The 18,103-nt window shown below is 36.8% G+C and overlaps 2 protein-coding genes and 1 non-coding gene across 3 annotated transcripts in view; 2 read left to right on the top strand and 1 right to left on the bottom strand.

Annotated features, from left to right (window-relative positions):
- Positions 1-4,161: 4,161 nt before the first annotated feature.
- On the top strand, positions 4,162-4,560 carry LOC136026818 (histone H1-delta-like). Its single transcript, XM_065703520.1, has one exon. It carries the CDS (start codon positions 4,162-4,164, stop codon positions 4,558-4,560), a length of 399 nt encoding a protein of 132 aa, XP_065559592.1.
- Positions 4,561-6,314: 1,754 nt separating this feature from the next.
- Positions 6,315-6,387, bottom strand: Trnak-uuu (transfer RNA lysine (anticodon UUU)). Its single transcript has one exon. It is a non-coding gene; the product is annotated as a tRNA-Lys (tRNA).
- A 10,298-nt stretch (positions 6,388-16,685) lies between these two features.
- Positions 16,686-18,103, top strand: part of LOC136026928 (uncharacterized) — a 44,919-nt gene continuing 43,501 nt past the window's right edge. Inside the window, exon 1 of the mRNA XM_065703774.1 lies at positions 16,686-16,806. Within this exon, the coding sequence (XP_065559846.1) occupies positions 16,775-16,806 (32 nt within the window). The 5' untranslated portion in view covers positions 16,686-16,774. The remainder of the gene's footprint in view (positions 16,807-18,103) is intronic.

Below are 18,103 nucleotides of genomic sequence, written 5' to 3'. Positions count from 1 at the left end.
TGAAATTGTGAGATAGCGATTTTGTTCAAAATAGTCCAAAGAACCTATAACAATATCAATAGGGCTGGCTCAACCCCCTAGAGCCCTAGAGCAAGGATTGTAAGTTGTGCGCTAAGGGCACATACGGTTCTTATGATATGGCTGGTCTTATAAACTTCAGCTAGGGTTCATTTAATTTGAAATCAGAAGTTATAGTGCCATCTTTAAGATTCAAAAGTGATTTATCACACAAAAAGCCTCCCCCTTATCATTTCCCAAAACATATCCAATCTAAATTTTGAGATAAAATTTTTGTTCAATGTTGTTAAAGGGTCTGGAAATTATGTATTTGAGGATAACAACCCTCCCACAGCCCTCAGGATAGGGGTTGTAAGTTCTTCCATGGGGGCATATAAGGTTTTTATAGAAAGGGTTGTCGTACATACTTTAGACGGGTATCAATAGAAAGGTAATCAGCTGTTTTAACGTCCTTTTTTAGAGCCAAAGTGATCAGAGGGTAGCTATCCCCAAACGTTATCTCCCCCAAGGCTTTTGGAATTGTTACAAATCAATACAGCCTGGGGGTAAGGTTGCAACTTATGTCCCATGGGCGTTTAAAGCTTTTATGGAGAGGATGGTATAAACTTTAGAGGTGGCTAATTTGTTTGAAAATCGAAGTTCTAGTTCTCTTTTAAGAGCCAAAAGTGGTTTGAGAGCATTCAGCCCCCCCCCCACACCCATCATTTTCTGAAAGCGAACATTCCAGAAAAGTTTCGAGGCACCTGTTTTTTCAGTATTGTTGAAATGTTAAGTAATTATGTGTTTGGGGATGTCGACCTCCCCCCTTACGAGGCCTCGGGGCAAGGGCTGTAAGCTAGGCGATTTCTTCATTATTTACATATAGTATAGGCTATCAAACAGTTCGTGGTAACGAACTGTAGTAAGGAGCGACCCGGCTCAATAGTAAACAAAACTCTAAAAAAAGGAATTTTGATACTAAGAGATACATCAAAAGAATCAGATTTTATGTTGATTTTAAATATATAAGTCTCTCCAAATTTATTCTTTTTCATCAAAAGTTATGAGCCTGAGAAAATTTGCCTCATTTTAGAAAATAGGGGAAAACACCCCCTAAAAATCACAGAATAACTATGTCTTTGGGGATGACTTACTCCCCCACAGATCCAGGGGAGGGGCTGCAAGTTATAAACTTTGACCAGTGTTTACATACAGTAATGGTTATTGGGTATCGTCTATACCTGAAAGTGTATAGACGTTTTCAGGGGGATTTTTGGGGTTTTGGGGGGTTGAGAGGAGGGGGCTATGTTGTAGGATCTTTCCTTGGAGGAATATCTCATGGGGGAAGAGAAATTCGATGAAGGGGGCGCATGATTTTCTAGTATTATTGTAAAAAAACAATGAAAAAATAAACATGAAAAAGTTTTTTCAACTGAAAGTAAGGAACAGCATTAAAACTTAAAACGAGCAGAGATTATTACGCATATCAGGGGCTCTTTTCCTCCTAAATACCTCGCTCTTTATGCTAAAGTACTTTTAGCAATTTCAATTATTTATTCTACGGCCTTTCTGATTCAGCGGTCATTCTTAAAGAATTGGGGCAAAATTTAAGCAAAGTGATAAAGAGCGAGGTACTAACGAGGGGACAAACCCCCTCATATATGTAATAAAAATACAAGAACACAGAAGTTTGTTACGTAAGTTGATTCTTAAGTTACGTATATTTTTAACTAATAAAAAGGTTCGTTAAAAATTAAAAGTTCTAGTTGCCTTTTTAAGTAACCGAAAAATTGGAGGGCAACTAGGCCTCCTCCCCCACCCCTTTTTTCTCAAAATCGTCTGATCAAAACTAGGAGAAAGCCATTGAGCCAAAAAAAGAATTAATATGCAAATTTAATTTTAATAGTTTATTTGCGAAGAGCCATAATCAAACATGCATAAATTCAAAAACGTTCAGAAATTAAATAAAAAAAAAAATAGTTTTTTTAACTGAAAGTAAGGAGCGACATTAAAGCTTAAAACGAACAGAAATTACTGGGTGTCCCTTCTCAACGCCCCACTCTTTACGCTAAAGTTTTTCACTGTTTAATAAAGTAGAATCGAGAGAAAGAGTCAAACTTGCCAATTGCCAAAGATCGTCCTTTTCGGCCAACCGTCTTGGGCTAAACGGAAAGCAGGTAGTCCTCGTCTGGGGTGAGAGGATGTCATAAAGAAAGATTTAAAGGAAATGGAAACTTCCTGGGAGGGTTTAATGAGAGAGACTTTGAATAGATTGGTATGGAGGAGGAGCGTACATAGTTGTGTTGGCCTCAGGCGGCTTAATGATATGATGAGTTGTTAGTAGTACTGAAAGTAGGTCGTCCTCGTCTGGGGTGGGAGAATGTCATAAAAAAAGATTTAAAGGAAATGAGAGCCTCCTGGGAGGGTTTAAAGAGGAATGCTTTGAACAGATTGGGATGGAGGAGGAGCGTGCGTAGCTATGTTGGCCTAGGGTGGCTTGGTGCTGCGATGATTTGTTAGTAATAATAGTAGTATAACTGATTTGTGTATTAAGTTGGAACATAGGGTATTGAAGGGGAATGTTGAAAAAAAAAATGGCGATATGCGCATATTGCTTCTAATGCTACTGCTGCTGCTACTACACATTGTATTAAGGTTAATTGTATTAAGGTGAAGCTTTCAAAGAATATTTAGGCAGATGTTGAGCTAAATCAAAACGAACTATGATTATGTAGATTGTCAAAAGGGTGACAAAGGAATATCATAATAACAGTTTACATTATTAAGTTAGACCTTTCAGGGTAAGTTGTTGAGGATTTTGAAATAACCAGAAGACACTATATGGATGCTTTTAATGCTATTTCTACGGTTACTAATGACACTAATGTAACTAATTAGTTACTAATTAGTTATTAATTAATTAGCTATTAGTTAATAATGTAACTAATGACACTAAGGGCAATTAAGTTGAAACTCTTAGCGAACGTTTAGGGAGAGTTTCAATTAACCGAAAAAACTGTATGCATGCTGGTATTTAATTGTTGTATAAACAATATCATAGGCAGCGCTGTTTTATCATAACTAGTAATATCACTGATATTTTAAAGGGGCTAGTTTGATTGAAAATTAAAAGCTATAGTGCCCTTTTTAAGAGTCGAAAGTGATTGGAGGGCAATCAACTTCAAAATTCTGTTTCCATTAAAAGTAATATATCAGTATAAACCGAACATATATTAACATAAAAAAAAACTTTTCCCACAAAATGAGTTTTTCAAGGAAAAGTAAAGAACTCCATTAAACCAATAATGAGCATAAATAGAATCAATTAATAGAATCAACTGCAACAAGAATCAACATAAATCAACTATAGTTATATCTGTATATAGTTATATATAAATCAACTATAGTTGATTCTATAAATAGAATCAACTGCAACAAGTCAGCATCAATAAACAAATAAAACCGATAACCAACATAAATTGCAATAGCAGTGGCTTTCTTGAAAACCTTACAGGTTTCTTGCTACCAGCCATAGATTTGGAGCGTTTTTGGCTGAAGTTGCCTTTGTACCTGCAGCATATTTGGCTGGTTTCTTGACTAAGGTTTTCTTGGTTGCGGGCTTGGCAGAATTTGCAACCTTGAATGTTTCGGCCTTGACAGGCTTTGCAAGTTCGAAAAAAATCAGTTACGTCAGTGCCTTTTGCATTTATAATAATTCCGTTTGTAAGACGACGCTTCAAAGCTTGATTAAGATGCATTTTCGTAACTTTAGCGTTAGATAATACAACTCATCAATCTTAGCGACAAGGCAAGTATATTAATGTTTACAAGATGGGTGGCTGGGGGGCTAAGTGAGAGCAAATTGCTTGCATTTTTTTATTAGAGGCTATTTAAAAACTAAATATACATGCCACTTAAACAGCATTGTTTGAAACCTGAGAGTTGTCCCTTTCTACAGTGAATTTTTGAGTTGTGTTTAAAAACGAACAATAGTCTTTTAGTTGGCTCTTGCGTTTCGGTTATTTCTCAAAGAGCTCCTCGATTTGAGCTCCTCGTTGGTTTTTGGGGGAAATAAGCTCCCTCTCCTTCAATAAATTCCTATGCTTTAGCTGAGAGGAATTTGAAATATCTGACGTTGAAGCTGAAGTGGTATCATCAACATCTATGAAATCCCAGAGCACGGCTTCACCAGCCAAGAAGGAAAATAATGCAAAGGGTCTAAAACCAGCTAAGGTTGTAAAACCTAAAGGAGATAAAAAGGGCAAGGCCCCAGCAAACCTCTCAAAATGCAAAGAAGTGATCGCCAAATCTATTGCTGACCTGAAAGAACGCGAAGGATCAAGCTGTCAGGCCATTCTCGAATACATAATGGTCAATTTTAAGGTCGTCAATGACGCAAAAGTTGTGAATATGCATCTTAAGCAAGCTCTGAAGTGTTGCTTTGCAAATGAAATTGTTATAAATCCAAAAGGTACTGGCGTAACTGGATATCTCGAGCATGCAAAGTCTGCCAAGGCCAAAAAAAACAAAAAAACAAAAAAACAAGACTGCAAAGCCTGCTAAGCCCACACTCCCCACAGCTAAGAAAACCTCAGTCAACAAAACAACCAAACCTACTGCAGTTAGAAAGTCAACTTCAGCCAAAAAAGGGCTACCAAGGCTATGGCTGGTTGCAAGAAACCTATAGCAGAAGCGTGAATGAGTCATTTGTCAAAAAGGCTCCCGCCAAGAAAGTAGCATCTAAAAAGCCAGTAGTTAAGAAAGTAGCAAAAAAGTATTTTCCATAATAGGTTATGCCATACTACCAAACAAATACTCGACGTTTTAAACTTTCTGTTCAATTGAATAGAATTAAGAAAGGGTAAAGCGTAAGCAGTCATGCTTTACTTACTTATTTATAGAAATGTAAAAAAATTTAGTGTGTCGGAATTTTTTTCAAAATTTCTATTCTTCATTTTTAAGCAAAAATCCCATGCCCTTGAACCTCGAATTATTCTTTTCAGTTGAAACATTAGTTAAGAAGACGTAATTTTCTAGATAACGGGGATTGGCTATCTTGGAATTGTGCTGAATAAGTTCGTACCCTCAGCTTTTCAACTCCACTTTTATCTTTTAATTTTGGAGATTATTATATATATGAAGCAAAATATTATCAAAAGAGATTTCCTGAATGCGATTCACCGCGGAAGACATGGAAAATAATAAATGAAAGAATAAATAATGTCAAACAAGAAATATTCCACCCCACATTACAACTAATGAAGGAGTTAAAATAACGGGTGAGAGAGTAATGGCAGAAGCATTTACTAACCATTTTAGGAAAATTGGACGTGATCTGGTGGATCAAATTTCTGCTGGGACACATAATCGTAGAAAATATATTCCAAATAAATCAGATAAGACTATTTTTATGTACCCTATCCAGTTCTTGGAATTTCACAAAGCTGTTACTAGTTTTAAAAACGGAATTTCGATAGGATGTGACAATATGTCGACTTCTCTGTTTAAAGAATTAGCTGAAGTACTTAGTCAGCCACTTTTATTTATTTTTAATTCTTGCATGAAAAATGTTTTTTTTCCAGTTTATCTTAAAGTAGCAAAGTTTTTACCTTTGTTTAAAAAAGGCGATAAAGAGAATCCAAATAATTACAGGCCTATTGCTATTTTATCACCTGTTTCTAAAGTGTTGAAAAAAAAGTAGATTTATTTCATTTCTAGTAAAGAACGTTTTTTTCTCCCAATCAAGCAAGCAGTAGCTGCTTTACATAATAATATGAAAAAAACTTCGTTTTCTTAAAGAGTTAAAGAGGCTGCGTCCCAAAGTCGAACCTTAAAACGTGCAGGAATTAGGAGAGGCAGTTGGGAGGCTGCCGCCCCCCAAACCCCCCGCTTTTAAAGACTCTTTTGTACAGGTTTTTTGTTGTGGGGGGATGCTGCCCCCCTAAACCCCCGCTCTTGGCTTCGGAAAGGCCCTCTTTTAATTAACAAAACAAAAAAGCCTGTACAAAAGAGTCTTTAAAAGCGGGGGGTTTGGGGGGCGGCAGCCCCCCAACTGCCTCTCTAATTCTGTACGTTTTAAGGTTCGACTTTGGGACGCAGCCTTTTTAACTCTTTAAGAAAACGAAGTTTTTTTCATATTATTTCTGTACGTTTTTCTACAATCCATGGTGGATGTAATTTAATAATTCCTGTACTCCTCGTACAGGAATTAGGACTGCCTCTCCTAATTCCTATACGTTTTAAGGTTCGACTTTGGGACGCATCCTCTTTAACTCTTTAAGAAAACGAAGTTTTTTCCATATTTTGTGAAAAAAAACCGCCCGATAAGGGACTTGAACCCTTGACCTTAGGATTAAAAGTCCCACGCTCTACCGACTGAGCCAACCGGGCATGTTTGAAGTCGAAATACCTGCATGTGTATAAATATAACTTTTAAGAATTTCAAAAATTAACATGGGCTGTTATGGGGAAATGGGTTTTTCTAAGCTAGGAAATCGGGGGGTTAAGATTTTCCGATGAAACTTTCCAGGAAAATTACTCGGAGAATTCCGCGTCGAATGAGTCTTCGTACACCCAGATCCGATGTCGGCTGTGACCTGTAGGCGTGGCGAAAAAGAAACAAAAGGAGAACATGAACATTAAGTGGCTATGCGTGGTTTCTGGAAAACAGGGAAGGAGTTATCGGATGTAGCCGAAATTTCGCGGATAAGCTCCTGGGCCCTAGGGGACCTTAACTTGTGAATTTCAGCCCGATCGGACAACGTTAAAGGGGGGGGGGGGGGGTTGGTGGGTCGAAACTTTCGGCCAGATTTTCCCCATGAAGGAAAAGTCGGAGGGGGATGAAATTTGGCAGGTTTCTTAGTTGGAGCTCGGGCTACGAAATGCATCCCTCTCCATCCCTCTGCGACCACTGGAACCGAAGATCGCTTAACATTGTCGTGGTTCGCCTCTTTAAGCAGGCACGAGTGTGCTTCCTTGATTTCCTATCAGATGCTATGGATGATGTTATTTAGCGGCAACTATATTTTTTGTCATTAAAAAGCTTTTGATACATTAGAACATGCAATTCTTTTTGATAAGCTGGAAAACATAGGAATTCGTATATAGGAATAGTTCTTGAGTTAGTGAGGTCTTATTTATTAGAGTCCAAGTTTTAGAGTCCAATTTGGTGAGGAATCATCTCATATTTTTCCTTTAGAAAATATAGGGGATCCACAAGGGTCTGTATTGGAGCCGTTATTTTTTTTATATACATAAATGACCTTCCAAAATGCATGCCTCCGGACGATGAATTACCAATATTGTTTGCAGACGACACAGCAATTAGTTTGAAGGCTGGCAACGAATGGCCCTCAAAACTGTTGCTTTTAATGTAAATTCCCGGTTTCATGCTAATCGACTAACACCTAACCTATAGAAGTCGGAATTTGTGGCTTTCGGGAGAAGTTTAAGAGCAGTGAAGCGTGCGTCATTTAAAGCTATAATATGAAAAAAACTTCGTTTTCTTAGAGAGTTAAAGAGGCTGCGTTCCAAAGTCGAACCTTAAAATGTACAGGAATTAGGGGAGGCAGTTGGGAGGCTGCCGCCCCCCAAACCCCCCGCTTTTGAAGACTCTTTCGTACAGGTTTTTTGTTGTGGGGGGACTTCATTGTTACTAATTACTAGTTTCGGCGCAAAGGTTCTCCTGTCCTCTTGTGTTTAACATTTTTCGAAGTTATTCCATTATTCATTTATTTCAATTTTTTGTTAATTAAAAGAAGGCCTTTCTGAAGCCAAGAGCGGGGGTTAGGGGGACGGCAGCCCCCCACAACAAAAAACCTGTACAAAAGAGTCTTTAAAAGCGGGGGGTTTGGAGGGCGGCAGCCCCCCAACTGCCTCTCCTAATTCCTGTACGTTTTATGGTTCGACTTTGGGACGCAGCCTCTTTAACTCTTTAAGAAAACGAAGTTTTTTTCATATTATTTCTGTACGTTTTTCTACAATCCATGGTGGATGTAATTTAATAATAATTTTCCATGTTTATTTTCTCGCTTTCTGTATCAATAAATTCAAACTGACAAAATTATCTAATTTTGAGAATTTTAATAGTTTAGCAGCTTAATTAAAAATTTAGCAGCTAGTGGTTTTTACCCACCCGCCTCTGGTTTATGGGCCCAGCGCGCTTCCGCTGCGCCAAGCTTTATACTTGTTATCAAACAAGTTATTACAGTAGAAAATTTCACCAACAGCTTCAATTAGGAAATCAATTTAAATGGTTCTTTTAACTTGTTTCCATCAAGCCTTACCCCCGCTTCAGTATAAATTCTTGTGAACATTCTATTATGTAATTCTGATCACATGTTTCCATGTTTATTTTCTCCCTTTCTGTATCAATAAATTCAAACTGACAAAATTACCTAATTTTACAAATTTTAAAAAGTTAGCAGCTAGCGGTTTTGATCCACCGAACTCTGGGTTATGGGCCCAGCACGCTTCCGCTGCGCCAAGCCGCTGTTAGTGTAAGAATTTTTCAAACAAGTGATGTTATTACAAGAGAAAATTTTACCTTCAATGGGGAAATGGGTTTTTCTAAGCTAGAAAATCGGGGGGTTAAGATTTTCCGACGAAACTTTCCAGGGCACTTACTCGGAGAATTCCGCGTCGAATGAGTCTTCGTAAACCCAGATCCGATGTCGGCTGTGACCTGTAGGCGTCGAGAAAAAAAAGAAAATGAACATTAAGTGGCTATGCGTGGTTTCTGGAAAACAGGGAAGGAGTTATCGGATCGAGCTGAAGATCGCTTAACATTGTCGTGGTTCGCCTCTTTAAAGAGGCACGAGTGTGCCTCCTTGATTAGTATTGGAACTTTTTCCATAAAAAGAGTGGTATTTGGATATTTAACTGGATATTTTAATATGTATACTATACATATAAAAAAAAATTGAAAGAGGTAGTTCTTTCTGCCTATAGTAGCGGGGATATGTATCTAAATATCTAAATACGATATGTATTTAGATATTTAGGTATCTAGATTGACTCAACTCTGTGTTTTAAGGCTTATATTAATAAATTCGAGGCAACAGTATCCAGGAGGCTCAGTTGTTTGCAAATAGAGTGAAGTTCCTGTTTCCTTACCAAATAATGAGAAAATTATATTTTTCCTTAGTGGAATGCTATTTTCAATATTTCCCGACCGTTTGGACGTTGACATTCCATTAACATTTACGAAGACTCTAATTTGTTCAAAACAAGGCAATAAGAATCCTGGACCTTTTTTTTAACACACCCTAGGAAGACAAAAGAATTATCTGACATTAAAACGTCTTTTTTATTTCTTGATATTCTTCATTTACAACACATTTTTCACCTTAATATAGGCATATGGTTTTTAGAAATCCAACTTAGGAATCATTTTTTCAATAACATGAAACTCTTGGTCGAAAATAAACATAGCCATTTATCAAGAGCAAGGAATAAGTTTCTTTTTCCTTTTATTAAAAATGAGAAATCAAGACTAAGTTTAAAATCAACTTCCTGAGATTGTCAATAAATATAAACTATTTGATTTAATAAGTGATTCACCATTTCTCTATACATATAAAAAAAATTGAAAGAGATAGTTCTTTCTGCCTATAGTAGCGGGGACTGAATGTAAAGTGATTTATTTATAAATTAGTTTTTAAGTCCCATCTGTGTCTCCATGAATCGTTTTTTTTCTTTTTTTCCGATTTTTCTCTCTATCTCTCTGTCTATCTGTCTCTCTCTCTCTCTCTCTCTCTCTCTCTCTCTCTCTCTCTCTCTTTCTCTATGTACTCCGCGTGAGTTATTGAGGTGTAATTCCTTCTTCTTTGCTCTCTCTATTGTAAAAGGTGACAAAACGAGTTGACTCCCTGTCTCCTTTGTATAAGATTTATGTATATTGTTTCTTGTTTAATAAAGTCAAGTCTAAGCCTAGGTCTACGAAAAAGCACGCTGATTTTGTATTTTATAAAGGCTCTTGTTTCAAGGTTGAAAAAAAAAATGAAACCGTATGAAAAATTTAGATTTCAAGATGTGGAAATCTTACTAAAACAGAATATCGAAAATGACCGACTATAATTGCTAAAATTCCTTGTGCCGATAAACTAATTTGGAGGAAAAGTCGAAGTATATGTAGTTACATAGCAAATTCTATGAAAAATAACTGTTCTTTCTACAATACAACTTCAAATATACCTCCAAATCTAGCTCGACTTGCATCTGAATATTGCTTAGTATATAGCCCGTCGTGTCTAAAAAGAAAATGAGCATTTGTAAATTATTCAGAAAACACTCAATAATTCTGGGCTATATATTTGCATATTAGGGGGGCTGGGGGTAAAGTATTTGAACAACGTGAAGTTAGAAAAACAATTCTTTTTTCATAATATGCAGAGTAATTGTAGTCAACACATTTTGTATGCAGACTCGCCTTACTCTCCAGCCAATGTACAAATATGTTCATTTTCAAGTCAAATGCATTCTGTCACCCATCACTTGTTTTCGTGGCTATGAAACCGGTTTTCTCAGATCTTACATTCAGATGTAGAGCTTCAGTGTGTTCTGAACAATTAACAAGTACCAGAAAATCTGTCAATATAACTGTCTCGTACAAAAACACCATGTACACAGAAAAGAGAAAACTTCGAAGAAAACTATAATGATATTCTTAATTTATTAAAAAAATTATTTAGATTTTAATATAATATTAATTTTTAACTAGACTTTCTTCCTATCCCTTTAAACTATAATTCAGCTACTGTTCAAACCCCAAACACATTCTGCAATATTTAGTTTTGTACTCCAACGTTGTTGCAGTCTAAAAAAAAACATCTTAAAGATTAGTTTTTACGGTTTGCTCGTAAAGTTCAACCTCACTAATAAAGTGGTCACATTAAAAAGTTGAAGAATAACCAGGATCAGCAGAATAGATAGAGAAGTGCCTCCAAATCGTGGGAGCTGATAAGTTTTTATAATTAAGTGCCTACAAAATGTCATCAGATTTTACAACTGACTTAAACCAAAGACTAACTATAAAGTTAGTCTTTGATTTAATTCAGTTGTTTGGAACAATCCGATTTTTGCTGTAGATCCAACTGAAAGGCCAAGACAGTTGAACTATGCAATAGAGTTGATCACAAAAACATATGAAGAGGATTTGGACATAGATGCATTGTTAAATGAGCTTGTTAAGTTTTATTGTTGCTCCTTAATTTGAATTGAATAAAATTGTTTTATAATTTTTTTTTTCAGTAAATTGCAAATGATCCTCAGGCCTCCAGGGGGTGGTAGTCCTACTCCAGTTTGTTCTATGTTCTGTTCGTTTTTCTTTCTTTTGTTTTTTATTTGATTATTACCTAAATTTCTATTTGTTTTAGGATTCATTTATTCATCTCTTTCTAGCTGCTATCGCCCAAAATTTCTTATTGGCATTAATTTGTTTTGATTTTGCTTAGCGTGCATAAATGAACACATATGTTCTTCAGACTGATTGACACAAGAAAATTCAATCCCAAACATTAATAGACAAACTACCCACCTGTTATCTTTAGGACTGATAAGAAAAGTAGTGTTTCTCACGATAAAGGGTTAAGCGTACAGCTATTAAGTGGTGCCATGTCACAAGTTAAACCATTTTAAATTACTCCCTTTAAGCTATTATCTTTAAAAGGGGTAGTTTGTCCTATCAGGTTAACATAGATAACCTTTAAAGCTTATTGAATCTTTGGTGACTTCGAGAGTGAAGAGGGCTCCCATGTCTGATGTTTTTCCCTCGCCTGATAATGCGGAATAGGCATCCCTAGATAGATTACTGCTACTACCGACAACTCACTACAGCAAAAAGTCACCTAAGGGCAGCACCATTGCGCACGCTCCTTTTATACCCACCCTCCACCCCTCAATTAAGATAGAGCTCACTCAACTGCAAATTTTAACTTTTACTGCCCTATTTAAGGGCCAAAATTCTTCGGGAGGCAACCCAACGCCCCTTCAGCACCCAGTAGCTCCAAATGGTGTTGGATCACAATTTCAAGTCAGACAAATTAGTCATAATGGTTGAAAGGTTCATTAATATTCCTTCGGTACAGAATGGTTTGGTAATCGTAATCCTATGGACAAGGGTTTTGTGTTATGCAAATTGACCATATAAAACATAGATTTAACTTATACATTTCACAGTTAGTACAACAGGGTTGGCTTAGTAAAGAGCTAAGTAAAGAGTTTTTTTTTTACTTAGTAGATTGTTGTAGATAGGCCTACATGGGAAAGGGTGCATTTTAATGGAAAAAACTATCCATAAAGTTCATTCAAAGCAAAGGCTTGCTGAAACATTATCTTATATAAATTCTAAAGCGAGAGACAATACAATGAACAACGATGACAAACTTAAAAAAATAACAGCGACGATAAATTACCAAAATAAAAGATTTTTGCCATCCTCAGGCCCTTCAAAAGTATATTATCATTTGTAATGATTTGTGGTTAACAATTCATTTTTTTGTAGTCAGAAATGAATAGCAAACACCAAAAACCAAAAACAAGAAGAGACAATAGAAAAAAAATTAAGAAATGAATAAATTTAAAAGAAAGAAATTATTTCGATATATATTATAACAAGGAATTGAAATAGTTCAAAAACATTAAAAAAGGAAAATAAAAGTATTAAGCTTGGTAGGAAATCGGTGTTAGAAATTGGTCTTATTTCAGTAACTTAATTTAAAAACGTTCAGAAATTAAATTAAAAAAAAAAAACAAGTTTTTTTAACTGAAAGTAAGGAGCCATATTAAAACTTAAAACGAACAGAAATTACTCCGTATATAAAAGGGGCTGTTCCCTCCTCAATGCCCCGCTCTTTACGCTAAAGTTTTACTCTTTCTTGCAACTCTAATTTTTGAAACAGTAAAAACTTCAGCGTAAAGGGTGGGGTGTTGAGGAGGGAACAGCAAAATGTGAATAAAATGGCTATCTCAGAATTTTGATCCGCTGACTTTTGGAAAAAAATGAGCGTGGGAGGGGGCCTAGGTGCCCTCCAATTTTTTGGTCACTTAAAAAGGGCACTTGAACTTTTAATTTCCGTTAGAATGAGCCTTCTCGCGACATTCTAGGACTATTCAGTCGATACGATCACCCCTGGGAAAAAAAAATAAATAAATAAACACGCATCCATATCTGTCTTCACGCAAAAAATGCGAAATTCCACATTTTTGTAGCCAAATGTGTGAGCCAAGATCAAAACCTGCATTAATTCAAAAACGTCCAGCAATTAAATAAAAAAACAAGTTTTTTTTTAATGAAAGTAAGGAGCAACATTAAAACTTAAAACGAAAAGAAATTACTCCGTATATGAAAGGGGCTTTTCCTCCTCAACGCCCCGCTCTTTACGCTAAAGTTTTCAAATAAACAATTGAGAACTATTTTTTTTAACTGAAAATAAGGAGCGAGATTAAAACTTAAAGCGAGTTTTTAAACTTCAACTTTCTTACTCTTTTAGAAATAGAGTTCTTCTTTTTAAAACAGTAAAAAACTTTAGCGTCGCAGTCTCGTTTGAGTGTTTATTTTGCGGAGTTTTATCTCTCTTTGTTGTTTGTTATTCTAGATCCGCCCCAGCTAGGCCACAATTTAAGCTTTGGTATTCGCACAATTCAGGGAGATGTTGAGAACCTCCAAAAAGGAGTTTTTCAGAACCGCCGACCCTAATTAGCAACTCTGTTTGTAAACCCTGGGAATAGAAAGGGAATAGGTATAGGGCAAACATGCCTTCCTTCTTGGCACAAAAATTACGTTCTGGACCATTTCAGTGACCCGATGTGACCTAGCGTTTAGTGCCACGTGGAGGTGAAAATGTTGGACCTAGCAACCTCGAAAGACATTCCTAGGCCACACCAGCAGATTAGAGGAGAAGCCAGGGAGGGGCCCTGCCCCCGAGTTTTTTTCTGACGCCCTCTTTCTCTGTTTTTATCGCACTTGGTATCTACCAAGTGACAGAGAGCGATCGCAAATTCTGTCGGTCTGTCTGTTCCGGTTTTTGCTAGTTTAGGTACTTCCAGGTAAGCTAGGACGATGAAATTTGGCAGGCGTATCAGAAACCAGACCAAATTAAATTAGAAATTGTCTTTTCCCTAATTCGACCATCTGGGGGGTGGGGGGACGGTTAAATCAGAAAAATTAGAAAAAATTAAATATTTTTAACTTACGAAGGAGCGATCGGATCTTAAAGAAATTTCATATTTAGAAGGACCTCGTAACTCAGATCTCTTATTTCAAATCCCGACCGGATCCAGCGTCATGTGGGGGGGGAGTTGGGGGGAGCCGGAAATCTGGGAAAACGCTTAAAATGGAGAGATCAGGATGAAACTTGGTGGGAAGAATAAGTAAAAGTTCAAGATACGTGACTGACGTAACCGGAACGCATCCGCTCTCTTTGGTGGAGTTGGGTGGAGGGGAGTAATTCGGAAAAGTTAGATAAAATGAGGTGTTTGTAACTTACGATCGGGTGATCAGATCTTAATGAAATTTGATATTTAGAAGGATCTTGTTCTTTAGAGCTCTCATTTTAAATCCCGACCAGATCTGGTGACGTTGGGGGGAGCTGCAGGGGGAAACCGGAATTCTTGGAAAACGTGAAAATTGAGGTATCTTTATCTTACGAATGGGTGATCGGATCTTAATGAAACTTTATATATAGAAGGATCTTATGTCTCAGATGCTCCATCTTAAATTCGAATTGGATCCGGGGACATCGGGGGTTGGAGGGGGGAAGCAGAAATCTTGGGGATCGGAATCTTGGAAAACACTTAGAGTGATGAGATCGGGATGAATCTTAATGGGAAGAATACGCAAAAGTTATAGATACGTGATTGACAAAATTGGAAAGGATCCGTTCTCTTTGGGGGAGCTGGGGGTGTTAATTTGGAAAAATTAGAAAAATTGAGGTATTTTTAACCTAAGAAAGGGTGACCAGATCTTAATGAAATTTGAAATTTAGAAGGAACTTATGTCTCATAGCACTTATTTCAAATCCCGACCAGATCTGTTGACATTGGGGGGGGGGGTTGGAGGGGGAAACCGAAAATCTTAGAAAACGCTTAGAGTGGAGAAATCGGGATAAAAGTTGGTGGGTAGAATAAACAAACGTCGTAGATACGTGATTGGCTCAATCGTACTGAATCCGCTCTCTTTGGGGGAGTTAGGGGGTGGGGTTCAGTGCTTTGGCGAGTTTGGTGCTTCTAGACGTGCTAGGACGATGAAAATTGGTAGGCGTGTCAGGGAGCGGGGGAGCGTGTCAGGGAGCCCTCTTGCCATATTACCCCCCCAAGATCTTTCTGTAAATCCACCCTTGCTCTTCCACAATTTAAGCTTTGGCTATATTCCTAAAAGTTTATTTGTCTAGCTCAACCACAATCCAAGATAGCCAAAAACCCATAGTTTTTGGCCGCTTAAAATCGGAAGTGAACACCTTAAAGGTCCACTATAATCTCATTGGACTTAAAATAATTGTCCCGCTAATTTGGGATTTCTAGGTCTGTCTTTTTCTCGCGATATTCCACAAGGATAAAAAATGTTGACCTATACATATGAATGACATTTTGGTTGGTGAATAGAATTTTGAATAATGGATCCAGAGACTAAAATGTATCTCAAAAAGGTCGTTCGAAGTTTGTATTTATGTGGCTTCCTCTCTGAAGCTATAGCACCAATTCAATATAATATAGGCGAAAGCGGGTGGGTGGGGGGCAAAGAAGATTTTTAGTTATGATAATGAAAATTCGAAAAAACGTTAGTTATAAAAATAGCGTGGTTGTTTCTTTTGGCTGCTTTTTAAAATATTATACAAAAGAGTGAATTTTCTAAATCTACAGGGGTTAATCCCTCACCAGCAATGGGTAGCCTACCACAGCTTCAAAGGGAATTGACCCTTGATGGCCATGGGCAAAATGTTTCATAACAGTGAGCTAAATATACATCTCGGCACAACAGTAACTAAAGGAAAGTATATCAAGTCTCATAGTTTTTGTCCTGATTTGCACGATTTTAAGAAATTTGGAAAAAATATATTTTACATTAAGTTAAAAAAAAATACTATATGATTTAAAATCGTAACCATATCAGTGACGTTGTACTTTAAACCTAAAATCAAAGAAATTTAGATTCAAACCAGAATAAAAACAAAATAAAGACAAAAAGCTGAATATCTGAATAAAAGTTAAAATCCATCACCTGACTAGTGTTGTTAGCAGGATTGCTAATTCAAAAAAATGCAGGGAAGGGGCAAGGATTTATTTTTGCATTTTTAAAATGAAGATAAAAAAACAAATGTTTTCAAAACCTATGGAAAAGGCAAATTTGTTTCTGTTTTTTCTGGAGACCATCCAAAAGTTTTTTTTCAAATCCCCCCCTCCCAAAGCGGCAACTCTGTTTGTAAACCTTAGAAATAGAGACGCTGTAAGGATAGGAGCACGAAAATACCTTTGCGAGGCATTATCTAAGCTTATCATGATAAAAGTTTATTTTCTAGGATTTCACCCAAAATTATTTTGTTCCTAAAATATTTCCTAATCAAGGAACGATCAGTGACAATCAGCCTACCAGGTTATCAAATCCCCATCTTATGTGGTGATTAATTATATTCCGCCTTGGCTACTTCTTAGGCGACTCTCTCTGGCGGGGAGGCGTAGATGGTCAACATGTGGCGAAATCCACTTGTTCTTTAATTGCGCTTTAGACGCCGTGATCGTAAGGTCAATTTAAATGTTAAAAGGATACGGATTGATGTGAAAAATGCCTATAAGTTCTAATGGTGATGAATATAGGTAAGAAATTTAACGTTTGGGCATATAACCCTAATGAACTTTCTATTGAGTAAACGGTAATCCTGTATGAAGACTTACTTACTCCGTAGGAGGGTCTGTACTCTACATTTATTCAACTAATAAAACTAAAAAAAAACTCAAGCGAATTTTATTACGTTTTAGGGTGAAATTCTAGTTAATTGACTTCTTGCTATCTCGGAAAGAGTTTAGGTTAGGAAAATGAAACTTACAGGGATGGTCTACAGGCTAAATTATGTCCCGGGAATGTATTTTAAAGTACCCACCTCCACTCCTCCTTATAGAGGCCCTGAAATTTGCCTACATGACAGGTCTATACCTATTGAAATTTTGACCAAACAACTTTTTACCTTAATTTTCAGTTATTAGTTGCCTTTTCTCTGCCTTTAGTTCTGAAAAATGCAATTCCTGTTATTTGAGTAGAATTTTGATCCATATCAATGTTTTTTTCTTTCAAATTTTAGGAAATGTATTTGCATATCTTCAGAACCTAATAAAATGGAATTGAGCAAAATTATGAAGCTGAAAACAATTTTGTTGTACTTCAATTAAGCAGAAGATTGATTTTGCAAGGTTTCACTTTTATAACACACACATTTTTAAAGGTCAGGACCTTCCAGAGGGAGAGAGAGTGGAGGTAGGTACTTCAAAATACCTTCTCGGGACATACTTCAGCCTGTGGACCCATCCATGAAAGTTTCATTTCAAAATCTATACTGACATTTTAGCTATTTATTTTATAACGAATTTATCAAAAAGGTAATTTTCAAAATTCTTACTTCATTGATTAGGCTTGGCTATGGAAAGACTGTTGAATGAGGAGTCGAATGATTAATATTTCAAGTCCTAGATACATGATTGACATTACCGAAACGGATCCGCTCTCTTTGGGTTAGTTGGGGACGGGGGGGGGGGGTTGATTTTGAAAAATTAGAAAAAATGAGGTATTTTAAATTACGAACGGGTGATCGGATCTCAATGATATTTGATATTTAGAAGGATATCGTGTCTCGAAGCTCCTATTTTAAATCCCGACCGGATCTGTTGACATTGGGGAGGGAGTTTGGGGGGGAACCTAAAATAATGGAAAACGCTTAGATTGGAGGGATCGGGATGAAACTTGGTGGGGAAAATAAGCAGAAGTCTTAGATACGTGATTGACATAATTGGAACGGGTCTGCTCTATTGGGGGGGGGAGGGTTAATTCTGAAAAATTAGAAAAATGACGTATTTTTAACTTACGAAAGAGTGATCGGATCTTCATGAAACTTCATGTTTA

This window comes from Artemia franciscana, chromosome 5 (assembly GCF_032884065.1).
Source record: "Artemia franciscana chromosome 5, ASM3288406v1, whole genome shotgun sequence".
In the NCBI taxonomy this organism is placed as follows: Eukaryota; Metazoa; Arthropoda; class Branchiopoda; order Anostraca; family Artemiidae; genus Artemia; species Artemia franciscana.
This window is presented reverse-complemented; position numbering and strand designations above follow the sequence as displayed.

Excerpts from the sequence above, each read along its gene's own strand:
- LOC136026818 (XM_065703520.1), top strand. The coding sequence starts at position 4,162 with ATGAAATCCCAGAGCACGGCTTCACCAGCCAAGAAGGAAAATAATGCA.